This window comes from Aedes albopictus, chromosome 1 (genome assembly GCF_035046485.1).
Source record: "Aedes albopictus strain Foshan chromosome 1, AalbF5, whole genome shotgun sequence".
Taxonomy (NCBI): Eukaryota; Metazoa; Arthropoda; class Insecta; order Diptera; family Culicidae; genus Aedes; species Aedes albopictus.
The window spans coordinates 196,144,327-196,158,664 of record NC_085136.1 but is presented as its reverse complement, the minus strand read 5'-3'; the positions used below and the strand labels follow the sequence as shown (position 1 = coordinate 196,158,664).

Here is a 14,338-nt window from a genome sequence, read left to right as displayed (position 1 = left end):
GATGACGTTTTGTCTGTTACTCGAATCCAAAACCATAACAACAATGGGCGATAATGCATTTTTAGAGCGATATACACGAAAAATCTGAAACACCCATTTTTGGATTGCATTTCCCTAAAATTAAAATCTAGATTGAGTTTAAATAAGGGCGAAAGTAACATGAGAGAGTTCTATTCATCGATTTTCTCTTCTGCAAATTACACCCGGATAAAAACTAACCATAGGGTATTTGGTGAAAACCATTCCTGTACCATACAGTGTACCAGCTACAATATAGTGTATTGTAATGGAATGGTTCGCTAAAAGCTTTGCACATTGGTAGCTATTATACATTTACATCCGATCTTTATGTAACAATATATTATACTGTTTTTCTTACGTTTGAACCATTCACTATTCCGAAACAATATTTTTCCGTGCATTTTTAATTTTTTATTCAGTTTATGATTTTTTCCGTGCTTTGTTTTGTTGATGTCCGTGACATTTTTGTTGCAAAGGAAATGAAAGAGAAAAAAGTGAATAAGTTGAAACATCTATTTAAAGTCAATAAAATGTTTAAATAAAGTGGTAAACCAGGTGTCCTAAGGACTGCATATCCAAGAGATATGGTGGGCTAGGTATGTAGAGTGCGATGAGAGGAATACGAATGTAGGTCAACCCGTAAAGACGCAGGCCAGGTTACCGTAAATCAGTGGATGAGTTCAACACTATTCTTTCTCTTCTTCTCTCATGTGAAATTGCCTTGTACAACAACCGAATTAAATGCGATTTATCTTTGACATTTTTAACATAAGGACTGGACTGGACACTGAAACGACTTCTGAAATAAGTTCGTCTTCGCTTTTTAACCTAACTTATAGTTGAATCGAACTTGACAGTTTTCTCATGAGTTGTTATGTACACATTTCATAGTTCAGTCAAATTGGAGCCTCAATATGTATTGCAATAATGGTTAAGCACGCTGTAATGATACTTATGTACCTCGTCACCCACTTCATGCAACTACATTAGTGGTCTAATAACACTTAGCGCGCTAGGCATAGTTCCATCATGCCGCTCAAAGTGTTGCCACAAATAATGCTTAGTTTGCAAAACCCGGTTATCTGGCTGGTGGGACATGGGAGCTTAAGCTTCAACTGTTAATGCAATCAGAGGCTACTCAGACTTAGACGAGTTTAGGTTAGTTTGGCTAGAACTGCCATTATCGAAGGAACATGACGAGATAATATAACATTATATGGTTTATCTAATGTAAAACAATACAACATAACAAAAGAGAACCATTCCAAAACCATGATTAAATTTATAACCAGTAGTGAAATTACAATTAAAAACAATATATTTACGGTACATTTTATTGTTTGAAACCATACGTGTATCATACAATGTACGGTATATTAAAGCCCACGTATCAGTATTTCGAACAATTCATTTACAATAAAATGTATGGTTTTGTAAAAAAATATATATGGAGAAAAATATTTGTTTATATTGTTACGATACTTAACAACCCGTATAGTATATTGTAAAAATCTCATTTACAATTCACTGTATGGTGTCTAACATTACATCTTATTGTTTTTGTATTTTTTATTTTTACAGTGGTGTTTATTGTAACAATATGGTTCTAAATAGTACTGTTACAATACAACATTCGGTTTTTCTACTGTATTTTTTATTCGGGCAGTGACAAGATGCAAATTCAATCGAACTTTTTTACATTTAAACGCTAGATTGCATCGCAACCTAGCGATTTATGGCCAAAAAGTTCAATCATACTTGCATCACAGACAAACAGACGTAACACTCTGATAACTCTCATCGTACACCGATTTACCGGTCTTTTTCAAAATTTGATACACTGAAATAAAAACTCCATTAGTTTTTATCAGGCCCCTGGCATGAATGAAATATATCGTAGCCAACATCTAACTGCCTTATACTCATATTCGTGCAAATTGAAATGAGCGTGTAATCAACAAACGCAGCTTTTGTTTGATGTTGTGAGCCACACACGAAATCACATTTACAATACGTGTTTGTTGGGTTGCTTTATTCAACTAATCGCATGCTCCTCTTATCGTACAATAATATTAAAGCGATTTGAAGTGTTTTGTAATCATAAGAGGTGGAAAAATGATTCCAAAAATTGATCAACAAACCAAAATAAACGTTAAACAAAAAATTGTTGATATTTTCGCATTTGACATGGGCGCTATTTACTAGCGCCCAGGACATCCTGTCTACCATGATTCCAATGCATTGATATAGGCCGTGTCAGGGGCCTGGTTTTTATGTGCGCAAAGCAGATAAAAGCGAATCGGTGGCTCAAATCCTTATTTTATGTGCGGCGTTTAGATTTTAAAGTGTTTGCATTAAATATAATTGAGTTGCACATATTTTTCATATGCTCAGCTATAAATTCTAAAAATGATACATTTACAACCTATGTTAACTGAATATAAACGTTCGAAACATTTCATTAACGGAAAAATGGTGGAGTAAGACTTTTGTTGCTGGCCGATTTTACGGAGTTTGCGGTCGCTATTTCAAGTCTCCCGGTCGAATTTTTGCAGTTTTTTAAGGTAAGGGTTCGTTCAAATATTACGTAACGCTAAGGGGGGAGGGAGGGGGTTTAGCGCTGTGTTACGCTTCATACAAAATTTCAAAATCTTCCATACAAAACTTGTTACGTGGGGGAGGGAGGGGGTCTAAAATTGTCAAATTTTGCGTTACGTAATATTTGAATGAACCCTAACGTATTTTAATCATTTTCTTTAACGTAATGTAATCAAAATATGCCAACAGATCCAGATCGAGGTTACAGCGCGGCAAAGCACGGTGACCGCAGACGAACTTCCGGAAGATTTGGCAGAAATTTTCGTTTGGACCGGACAAACCCTGCTGGAATGCACTGGAAAGCTCTGTCACCGAACATCGCTTTTGGAAACATCCATGCAATCAACCTCGCATCACCATAGTTTTATATCTAGTTCAAAATACATTTTTCGTTAAAAATTAATTAGTCTGAATTATTTATTTTCTAAAAAATCTCATATAGGATTTATTTGTGATGACATATAGAACTCAATAGGCTTACCTTCAAAATTAAAAAGTACGGACCTTTATTATTGGGTATTTACTCCCTTATTGGACACGACTGTTTCAAACGGTCGTTGATTTGAACGGTCGTTCAATCAGCCGCTGTCAGAAAAGCTGTCAATTTTGACGTCTGTCCTTTTCTGTCACCGACTCGAAATTTCTACTCGGACTGTAAACACAACACTTGCAGAATATATTTCGTAGCCGAGTGAAGACACTTTTATTTAATAATGGATAAAAATGTTATTTTGGATTATGTGAAACACGGTCGAGCAAGTGTAAGCACTAAATATCATTGTTTATACGGTCATTATTTTTTGGGGCTGTCGAGAATCCAGTTGGCAACTCTTTATGGAAAATCACGTACTACTATCAGCTCATGGATAATGGACTACGAGCGGAATGGACTGGTGACCAAAGCAAGAAGGGCGACTGTATTCCGGAAGATTGGGAAGGATAAACGAGACTGGCTGGTGAAGCTATACGAACGACGACCTGTCCTTTACCTGAACGAGGCCCAGAAACTGTTTGCTAATAAATTTGGAGTTTCCATAAGTGCATCTTCAATTTGCAACATTCTACATGCTAACGGATTGTCGTGGAAGGTTCTAGAAAGACGTGCTATACAGATCCGACAAGCAGATATACATCGTTTCAAGCAGGAACTATCCTCCTTTCCCTGGGACTTCCATCAGCTTCTGTTCCTCGACGAAGTTGCGTTTGCCAACCTTGAAATTCTTCGAAATAAAGGATATGGAGCTATAGGAAAGAGTCTGATTTATCGTGGCGAGTTCCGTAGGCGACCGAGGGTATCATCTCTGTGCTTCATCGGACAGTCTGGAATAGTTGATGCATTCGAGACAGAAGGAACGTTCACGCGTCACAAATTTTTCGACTGTTGCAGAACGTTGGCACTTAGCGGAATGATTCAATCATACCCCGGAAGATACTCTGTATGGGTGATGGATGGCGCCCGCATACACTGCGATGACAACATCATCAAATATTTGCGCTCATTGGGAATTTTGCCAATATTTTTACCGGCGTATTGTCCGATGTACAATCCAATCGAGATTGTCTTCGGGCTAATAAAACGGGATATGAAACGAACCTACACCGAGAGTGACAAAACGCCAATGTCTGTCGTGGTAGGAAGTACTCTTACTAGGTTTTCTTACTATGACTGTACCAAAATTTTCACAAAATGCGGATACCATCAAGGAGGAATTTTTAATCCAACATCCGAAGTTTTCACCAATACTGCTTCATCTGAATAAATAATACGCTGAAATATATCTTTTATGAACAACTGTAAAATAAAAAGCTTAAATAAAAATAATAAAAACACACTCCACTCTTCAAACTTTTTTATTTCAGTTTTGTAACAGTGATAAAACAGAATGATACAAGCTTCTCCAATTATGCAGCTCAACCTTCTAAATATGATCAATATCTGGAATATCAGATACCCGCGATGCAAGTTTGCGACTGAACTCTGATTCTTGAGGAGGAAGAGAGGCCTGCATTGACTCCAGCATTTTCTGAGAATTTTCAACTTGCGCTTTAAGCTCGTGTACTTCAAGTTGTAGCTCGTTAAGAGCTTGAGCAATAGATCCGACACGTTGGCACAAATTATTCACAGATGACTTAAAACTCGATGCCATAGTATGGGCCACTAATAATCCTTGACGTGTGGCTTGTAGCAGTTCACCTTCACTCGTCGGTGGTGCACGAAATAGGTGCAAATATTCATCAGGTGGTGCCTCAGTCATTAACGCAGGTCGTCGATCACCCGGCTGGGACAGGATATAGTTTGCCCATTTGATCCATGAGGAGTGCAGTGCTGAATAGTGGGAGTGAGTCGTTTTCAATTGCTCAATGCAATCAAACACTTCTTCAGTGGATGGGGCTCCCGCTCTATCCTTCTTCTCAGGGTGGAGTAATTTTTTGTTGATCATGTCCCAGATGGTGCTAGAGGTAACCGATGTCGAGTATTTGTACACATGCACTTGAATCTCCTTTCCGCGCCACTTCACGACTGTACGCGAGTTTTCTTCCAATTCTGCGATCGAGAAGATCTTTTTAGTTTTTCCTTCCTTTAATACTACAAACTTGCGCATGTCACTGGCATCTGGGGTATCCTTGGACGACCACCGAACATGTTTCTCTTCATCAATCTGCTCCACCACAACTTCCTTCGATATATAATGTCTGCAAACAGTCCACATGCAATCGAGTAGTTTTCTGATCGATGAACCGTAAACGTCCTGTGTGCATACCGGGTCTGCGAGGTGTTGAGTTTTGAAGCAGCGCGAATAAAACACACCCACAAAGTGGTACTGGAACCGATCGTACTTTTTGGATGAGAGACTGATGCTAATGTTCCGTGTGTGCGATCCGCGACTTGCTTCAATCGAAATATCTTCTGGCTGTACACTGGATGCAGAGTAATTTTCATCCTGTTGATTCTGCTCTTCCTCCGGAACATCAGCTTCCTCTGGGGCTTCTTCAAAACTGGACAGCAAAGGATCATTTTGAGATCCCGGGTCTAGGTATTCCTCCTCCTCGTATGACATATTCAGCGCGTTGATATCTGCTTCAGGCGAAGCAGGATTTTCTATATTCCCGGCGTTATCCATTCTGTAAACGATAAAATTAATAATATAGTTCTATTTCTTAGAATATTAGATATTTACTTTTCCACTCTGCACCTCTGTTCCTCCTCAAACTCCAAATAATATTTACGATTGAGACGACGAATGAGAGAACAGTTGTTTACAAACTTTTTTTGCCTTTTTTTAGATCAATGCAAACACTCATGAAATTCGTAACACAAAAATGTGTGAGACCTACGCAAAATCGGCCAAATTCTATGGTATTCGCCGAAATGTGTAAGACTTACACAGTTTCAAATAAACTCGAGCATCCATATTAGCGCATATTAAAGCATAGTTTTTTCAAATTCATATAAAAATGTGAGCCTACGGGCAGCTTAAAAACACATGTGAATGTTATTCATTTTCAGTGCCACGGAAGTTTGCCAACATTAGTTATCCGTGTAGGGCAGCGATGGTTCAAAACGGTCGGCAAACAGTGCCAAATGTCCATCTATCAACTGGATGCACAATATTTATGTGCATTGCATGTAGAAACTAAGATGAGCTAGAAATCTGGTTCTATGTGCAATGCCAGTGCAATTTATGTGCAAAGCTTGATTGCAAAAATCTATGTGCGCGGCATTTGCAAACTTGATGCGAATTATTTTTAGTGTAGTTGGCCAACTGCCCAACCGTGGCGCTCGCATAGTTTTTATTCGAGTTTGACGTTTGCTCACTACCGCCACCTATTTGGTGGTCGGCCAAACTTAGTCCTTTTAGCATTGGGCGAATATGTTTCCGTGACTATCCCGCATAGAAAAATACAGTGTGCCATAGACTCCAAACAGTAAAACTGATCTAACTGTTAAGGTTACACTATCTCAAATTGTTGCCTTTCAGTTGAACAATTTAGAACAAACCTCTTTGTAATATTAAAAACAGCATGAGCAACCTAAAGCAAAATGTAACAATATAATGTAATAATGTGAAAATCAAAATTTCCGGTGAATAGTTTAAATATACCGCCACATTATGCTAAACGGTTTGATAGGATATTTGGATTTCACACTTACATACGCAGATTTTACAATAGATTATCATTATCTCACAGTTTGACATACGGTTGCATGCATTAGTGTTCGTTTGCCGTGATAGACCCGACAGAACGACTGAATCGAGAAAATCAATTGTCATTTACATAACTTGGTGGAATTTTTGTTTTGATTTTTTTGTGAATTTTCCCGAGAAGTTCATATTCAGACCCGCACAAAAGGAGCTGACCCCGTTGTACACCTGGTTATACATCAGAATAGTGTTTGTTGCTGCATTTTCACCCCACTGAAGGCTGCTCTCACAAGGCCGTATAACGATGGAGGAGATTCAGGAAACCCACCCACATACGGACCCTGATTCGGACCAGAAAAAAATAGAATCTTAGACTAGATCTTGAAGGTAAACAGATTATTTTCCGTGGTTGGACGATTTCGAATCTTAATTTGGTCTTTTTTTATTTTAGGTTTTCAGTCAAATAAAACAAGAAGGGCGAAGATTGGCGAGGAGGCTCGTTTGAGTGGGGCACGTTACAAATCCGGATGTAAGAAACTTGTGAAAGAGCGAAGTTCGGATGGACACGGATATACCCGGGAGAAGCTTGCATCATGGCGAATATCGGAGGAGAACCAAGGCCAAGCTGATTCAGCCCAGCGACAGTTGGAGGACAGCTTCCTCGATAGGCGGCATTCGGTATGCCGTTGGTTCCTGCGTTTGACATCACCGCTGTCATCAAGGTCATCATCCTTTACAATTTGTGCCACCTGCAGCGGTTCCTCGCCACCTCCATAGATGTTAATTTATGCCAAAATTGATTAAATTGAATTACACCTCATTGGACTATTCAGATTGTTACCAAATTTTACCGAGTTTAAAATGTTTAGTGTTCTTTTTTTAGTTTAGAAGTGGTTTCAAATGTGTCCAAGCCTGTTATGATGTTTTAGTCATGCAATACATACTCATTTTAATTATTTGTAGCTATTTATTTCGATGCAATTTGCTGTTTTCTAGTAGCTGCTCCCGCAAAAAAAAGTATTTTTTTTGCGATAGCAGTTCCTAGAAAATAGCAAATTGCCTGAGTTGAACTTATATCATAATACCAGATTCAAACAGTAGAGTATTCTGTTCATTGAACTCAATTGCACAATACTTGAACTGACTCCTATAGCGTTATAAGTGTCCCCTAAATTAACGGTTCGACAACTTCAAAACAGTTTGACTTACTGTTATCCTTGCAGAAAATGGATAGTATGCCAACATTATGGCATACAGGTTTGCAAAAATTTTGTTCGAGAAAATGAGCGATTTTTTATTGTAACATAACTTAACCGCCTATTCCCCATAATGTTATTTGCTCAAAAACCATCTATCAAACTGTTGAAACTGTCTATGAGACTGTTGATGTATTGTTACTTTGGATGTTATACGAAACTGTTGGGATACTGTATTAAATAGTTGTGAACAGTATGGCAAACAGAAATAGTACAGTTCATGGTTATGCGGGATGATTTGAATCGAAAAATGTTCGAAGTGTTACGTCTGTTTGTCTGTGCTTGCATCTTGTCACTTTAATTTGAAGAAGAGAAAGTCGATGAAGAGAACTCTCTCATGTTACTTTCGCCCTTATTTAAACTCAATCTAGAAATATTTAATTCAACCGAAGACGGGACAGACCAAGCCAACAAGTTTGTTAGTGACAAGCTGAGTGTCGCGGACTGACTCAATATGCTCTCTCATCGGGAGCCAAACATCGGGAGCCAAACATTGAAGATAGAGGTTATGTTAAACCTTGTTAAACCTGTGTGATTGATTGAAGAGTATTGCTATCTAGGTGCTGCGGATATAATCAAAACTGTTGTCACGATATCTCCATTTGCCGCTGTCAACCCGTTGGAAAGCGAGGAGAAGGATAAACATTGTTTTGAGCCTATTTTAGCTAATTTTGTAACAACTATCCATCAGAATTTCCATCGCGAATGGAAAATAATAAACTTTGAACACGAGAACAAAATCGGAATAATGGTGAATTGATCATGTTTACCATTTCCGAACAGCGTCGCGACGGCGTGTTTGACAACCGCGCTGAGAGAGGTGGTTGCAAGAAAATTGAGCGCTCGTGCGTGTTTACAAGCTGTGTGCCGGGAGTGTGTAGGTGTGTGTTAGCTAGCTTGAAAAATAAAACCGTTTCTATTCGCACCACCTAGGTGACAAGTTATCAATGATTACTTTCGATTTCTCTGAGTAATCAGGTAATCACAAGTAATCTTGGTAATCTGAAGTAATCATTCCCCTATCAACGTATTTTGGACACAGCGTTACGCCAATATATTTTGGACACTTCCATTTGTTTTTGCCGTAGGTGTCCAAAAAATATTGGCTCGTTGCTGTGTCCAAAATATCTAGATTGAGTTTGAATAAGGGCGAAAGTAACATGAGAGAGTTCTCTTCATCGACTCTCTCTTCATCAAATTAAAGTGACAAGATGTAAGTATGGTTGAATTTTTTGGTCATAAATCGCTAGGTTTCGATGCAATCTAGCGTCTAAGTGTAAAAAAGTTCGATTGAATTTGCATCTTGTCACTTTAATTTGCAGAAGGGAGAGTCGATGAAGAGAACTCTCTCAAGTTACTTTCGCCCTTATTTAAACTCAATCTAGATATGTTGGTTCCCCTAGTAATCCGAAGTAATCAATGGTAATCAGATGTAATCAATGGTAATCATATGTAATCAATGATAACTAGATGTAATCAATAGTAATCAAATGTAATCAACTAGGTAATCAACGGTATAACAACCAAACAAAGTAATCGTGAGTAATTCTGGAGCTCGATTTGAATAGGTCGTATGTGCTTTTGTCGATATAAAATTCGATCAGTTTATTTTAGTCATTGTATTGTCGGGCCGCCACCAAACCGGACTTCGCACAATCAAGTCGCGATGCGACCCAACTCGCGACGTTTTTTAATCATGTCAAAAGTAGTGCGCATCCTTCCCGTTGTTGTCAGCAACACGGCGCACTAGATGCGAAACAGTTGCGACACTTGTGGATCAAGAAAATGGCAATTTTTGATTGAATGTCGGTCTTGATTCCAACCGGATAGACAATAGTAATATGTCAGATATTTTGCAAACTTTTAATGATGGAACAGAAAGCCTGTTTTGTGAGGATTCTGCTGTATATATCAACTTTACTCAATTTCAACGGTTTTCGCTATAATAAGCGAATCCAACTGATCGAATTTTTAATCGACAAAAGCACATACGACCTATTCAAATCGAGCTTAGTTGTAATCATATGATAATCATAGGTAATCTGAATAATCAGTAGTAATTTTAAGTAATCAAAAGTAATCTTGGTAATCAATAAGAAGTAATCATAGGTAATCAAGGTAATCACAAGTAATCAACAGTAATCTTGGTAATCAATAAGTCATCAATCAAGGTAATCGCAAGTAATCATGGTAATCAATAAGTAATCATAAGTAATCAAGGTAATCACAAGTAATCATGATAATCAAAAGTAATCAATAATAATCCGAGGAAATCAATAGTAATCAGATGTAATCAATGGTAATCAGATGTAATCAATGGTAATCAAATGTAATCAACTAAGTAATCTACGGTACAACCAAACAAAGTAATCATGGGTAATCATATGATAATCATAGGTAATCTGAGTAATCAGTAGTAATCTTGGTAATTAATAAGTAATCACAAGTAATCAAGATAATCACAAGTAATCATGGTAATCAGAAGTAATCTTAGTAATCTGCAGTATTCTTGAGTAATCAATAGTAATCATGGTAATCAATAAGTAATCATAGTAATCACAGTAATCAATGAGCAATCAGAGTATTGTTTTCGGTAGTGACAGGTAATCAATTTAGTTGGAAACTCCTTGGGATAGACAGCTTCCACTTATGATCCACTGCACGAATTTATGCTGGCCTGCTTACTCTCACAGTAAATTTGACGTTTGAGCGGTGCCGGCACCTCTCAAACGTTAAATTTCGTGTGAGAGTAAGCAGGCCAGTATAAATTCGTGCTATAATCCATAGACACTATAGATTCCATAGACTCGCGGAGACGAAGACAACTGTAGCCAAACGAACTGTCAGTGCGTGTAGCTAAACGAGCATAACGTTACGGTTTGCACGACAATGGATTGCGTGACGACATATTCACTCGGTACACTCTATTAACGGTAAAACACACTAAAATTATATTGCTCAACCATGGCTTCGCGAGTCTATGGAATCTATAGTATCTATACACGCTAACCCTCGGTTACCCAGATTGGTGTCAAAGCGACCCAGATTGAGCAAAACTGCAGTTACTCTAATCTGAGTAAAGGCACCTTTACTCAAATCTGGGTTACCGATGTTGGTTGCAAAAACTGGGTAACCGGTACCCAGCTTCTCCGGGACCTTGATTTTGTTGATTTATTTCCAATTTAGATTTTTGATAAAAAGCTCCTAATTCCCATGTGCTTTTCACTTACCTGATGCAGGAAAACAGTTCCTTTGAAGAATTTCACTGTTTTCCCGTCATTTATCCTCATATTTTCCGTGGAAACATCCATAATTGCCTGCGTTCGCCTGATCGCTGCCATATTCTCAAACCGGAAAGTGACAAAGTGCCGATTACCCAGATCTTTACCCAGATTCAACCAATCTGGGTTTTCGGATTACCCGGATTCTGACAACTGCTAACAACATGAAAATCCGGGTAGAATCGACCCAGGCGATGGGTAGTTTCAGGTTAGCGTGTACTTCCACCTTGTCGTAGGCGACATGGTCGAGACCGAGGTCGAGACGCCCTTAACGATTCACGGGAACACTAAAACATGATTGTGTGCGTGTACATCAGGGTGTACATGCATATTCGTACACGGCAGGTGTGGCATCGCGATCGCACGCACATTTATGATGTTGTTCCCTAAAATTGTTCGCGGCGCTATAGCGTGCAAGGTGCGACTATAGTGTGCTTGTCGTTGTCAGAGTATTCCCAAGCCCTCTAAGCAGAATACCGTCTACCCCCGTTCGTTTGGCCGCATCTAATCTGAACACTTTTTAATTTGACCCCCTCTAATCTGCACATCGTTCAAATTAAAAATGGCTCAAACTTCATTCTTCTAATGGAACGGGGTGAAACGGAACGCAGAATCAAAACAAAACATAAAATGAGGCTGCCAGCAGTGGGGTTTTTCGTCGTCCACAGGGTTGCTAGAAGTTCAAACTAAAAATGAACCCCGTTGGTTTGCATGAGGTGTCGTTCAAACCAACGGGGGTAGACGGTACCCTCTCAGTTTTGTACCTTTTAATACCGCCCTAATCGCTTGTCCTTTGTCAAAGGATAAGCAATTAGGGCCAAGATTAGGGCGGAATTAAAAAGTACAAAACTGATTACACTCATTTGTTTCACATGGAAGCAAGCGGGAACAACACAACATAAACATCGAGTAAAGCATCGAGTCCATGAACTCAAAATTGTCTTGACGGATGCACGCAACCCCGAAGTTAGGTGAAAAGAATTCACTTTTGGGTAGTTTCATCTTTCCGTGTAAGCGTGTACCGGGTTGCGTCAAAAAAAAATATCAAATTTGGGTAGTTTTGCAGTTCCGTGTAGAATTTCAACTGGGAAGATCGCCCAATACAACTTCCAGCCAACGAAAAGTCAAAACAAACCAAATCGTAAAAATCTGCAGATGGTAGTGAATTTCACGGTGTCAAAAGATTAGAAAATCGTAGAAAATCGATCATTTCGCGTTACTTTTAAAGCTTTATCTGGCCGCGAAAGGTTAGTCAGAATGCCGAAAAAGATGGGAATCAACAGCAAGGCTGTGGAAGCTCGAGAACGCAAGGCCGAGGCGAAAAAGGTTGCGACCGAGAAGGCAGCCAAAGCTGCGGAGGATGCACTATGGGCCGATGACGATAAGCTGCTGGCCAAAAAGAAAAAGCAAAAGGTAAATAATTCGTTTGTAACTAACACGAAGCTTTCAATGCATTCATTCTATTGTATTTTTGGCCACACAAGCTACTGGGTATGATAATCGGGTGGGACGTCACATTTGCTTGTTTGACTTAAATCTGGGCCGGGTTTATCTTTACAGAGACGATGATGATTACGTGCGGTGAAGACACCGGAATGATTTGATGCAATATCACACTGAGATCCCGAACTTCTGCAAAGGCCAGTTAGCAATGAAATTACCTAACAAATATAGTTATTAGGTAATTTCATTGCTAACTGGCCTTTGATAAGATTGTCCAACGTATTTAAAAAAATGTATTTATAGACATTGATTGTGAATTGTATTTGATTCCACTTCAACAAACTTAACTTATTGCTACCCACTAACAAGTTTGCACCGGGTTCTGGTTAATTTTACCAAAACCTACAGAAATCTCATGTTTTTTTTCAAAAAATCTAATGCATTCCAACGACAATGAACTTTACACATATCCAAACTTATAGCCTCTTGAAGTATACTTGGCCTGCTAAAAAATTACAATCAAAATTACAACTTAAAGAATAATTATTCTTTTGAATATTTCCTATTTGTTAAACTAAAAAGTGTTTCAGCGTTTTAGTTGTCAGTCTATTGCTTTAGTGCACATCCCTTTCATACACCAATGTATTTTATTGGTTATATTTATGATTCGTACTATTTTTAGGAAGAAGAAGAGCGTAAGCGTCTCGAGCAAGCCAGAAAAAAGGCAGAAGCTAAGGCACTGCTAGAACAGGAAATGAGCTCTATTAAGACTGCACCCAAAGTTTCGGTTCAAAAAATTACTCGTGCCCAAATCGATGCCGAAGTGGAAAAGCGTAATCGTGCTATTGAAACCGTAAACAATCCACCAAAGCCAGTCGTTCCGAAAACATCGCTTATCGAAGAAAATCTTAACCGAATGATGGCCGAAACGGAAGTTGCTCAAACGATAGATCAAGCCATTGCCGTTCTCAATGTCAAGGATGGTGAGGATCGTCACCCAGAGAAACGAATGAAGGCTGCTTTTAAAGCTTACGAAGATGAACAATTGCCGATTATGAAACAGGAATATCCCTCCCTAAAACTATCACAGCTCAAGCAGATGATTTTCAAGGAATGGCAAAAGTCTCCACAAAATCCAATGAACCAGAAGGCATAAGAAAAGTGCTTTCGGAATTACCTGGTTCAGAACTTTTAGCATGCTTATCGATTTATTGAAATGAAAATAAAAGCATTTCCGTCTCGGAGCATAACGACACGACTGTTGACAGCCGGTCAGCACCGTTCGGAAAGATTATCAGTGAAGGTACGCTTATGTTTAACTCGACAAGAAAACGGAATAGAAACGGGCGGTGTTGTCAAAAGGACGGAAACTGTAACTTCACAGCGTGTGTATTGAATCCAGCTTTCCACGCTCGCCATAATGGCGGATGCTATAAAATAATTTGACAGTATCTGTGCCCCAGATAACGCGACGACTTATTTCATCCATAGCAACCTTTGATAAACACTTTTTTCCTTGCCAACAGAAAATCAACAGGCAAAAATTCGGAATTTCATTTTTCTAACGAGAAAAAATTAAGCTTTTTAATAATCG

The 14,338-nt window shown here is 38.8% G+C and overlaps 1 protein-coding gene across 1 annotated transcript; it reads left to right on the top strand.

Annotated features, from left to right (window-relative positions):
- The first annotated feature begins 12,421 nt into the window (after positions 1-12,421).
- LOC109397252 (coiled-coil domain-containing protein 124-like) lies at positions 12,422-14,050 on the top strand. Its single transcript, XM_019669576.3, has 2 exons — positions 12,422-12,714; positions 13,427-14,050. The coding sequence occupies exons 1-2, from the start codon at positions 12,559-12,561 to the stop codon at positions 13,898-13,900; spliced, it is 630 nt and encodes a 209-aa protein (XP_019525121.3). The 5' UTR covers positions 12,422-12,558; the 3' UTR covers positions 13,901-14,050.
- The last annotated feature ends 288 nt before the right edge of the window (positions 14,051-14,338 follow it).

Excerpts from the sequence above, each read along its gene's own strand:
- LOC109397252 (XM_019669576.3), top strand. The coding sequence starts at position 12,559 with ATGCCGAAAAAGATGGGAATCAACAGCAAGGCTGTGGAAGCTCGAGAA. Across the intron at positions 12,715-13,426 it reads CCAAAAAGAAAAAGCAAAAG|GAAGAAGAAGAGCGTAAGCG; the intron begins GTAAATAATTCG and ends TACTATTTTTAG.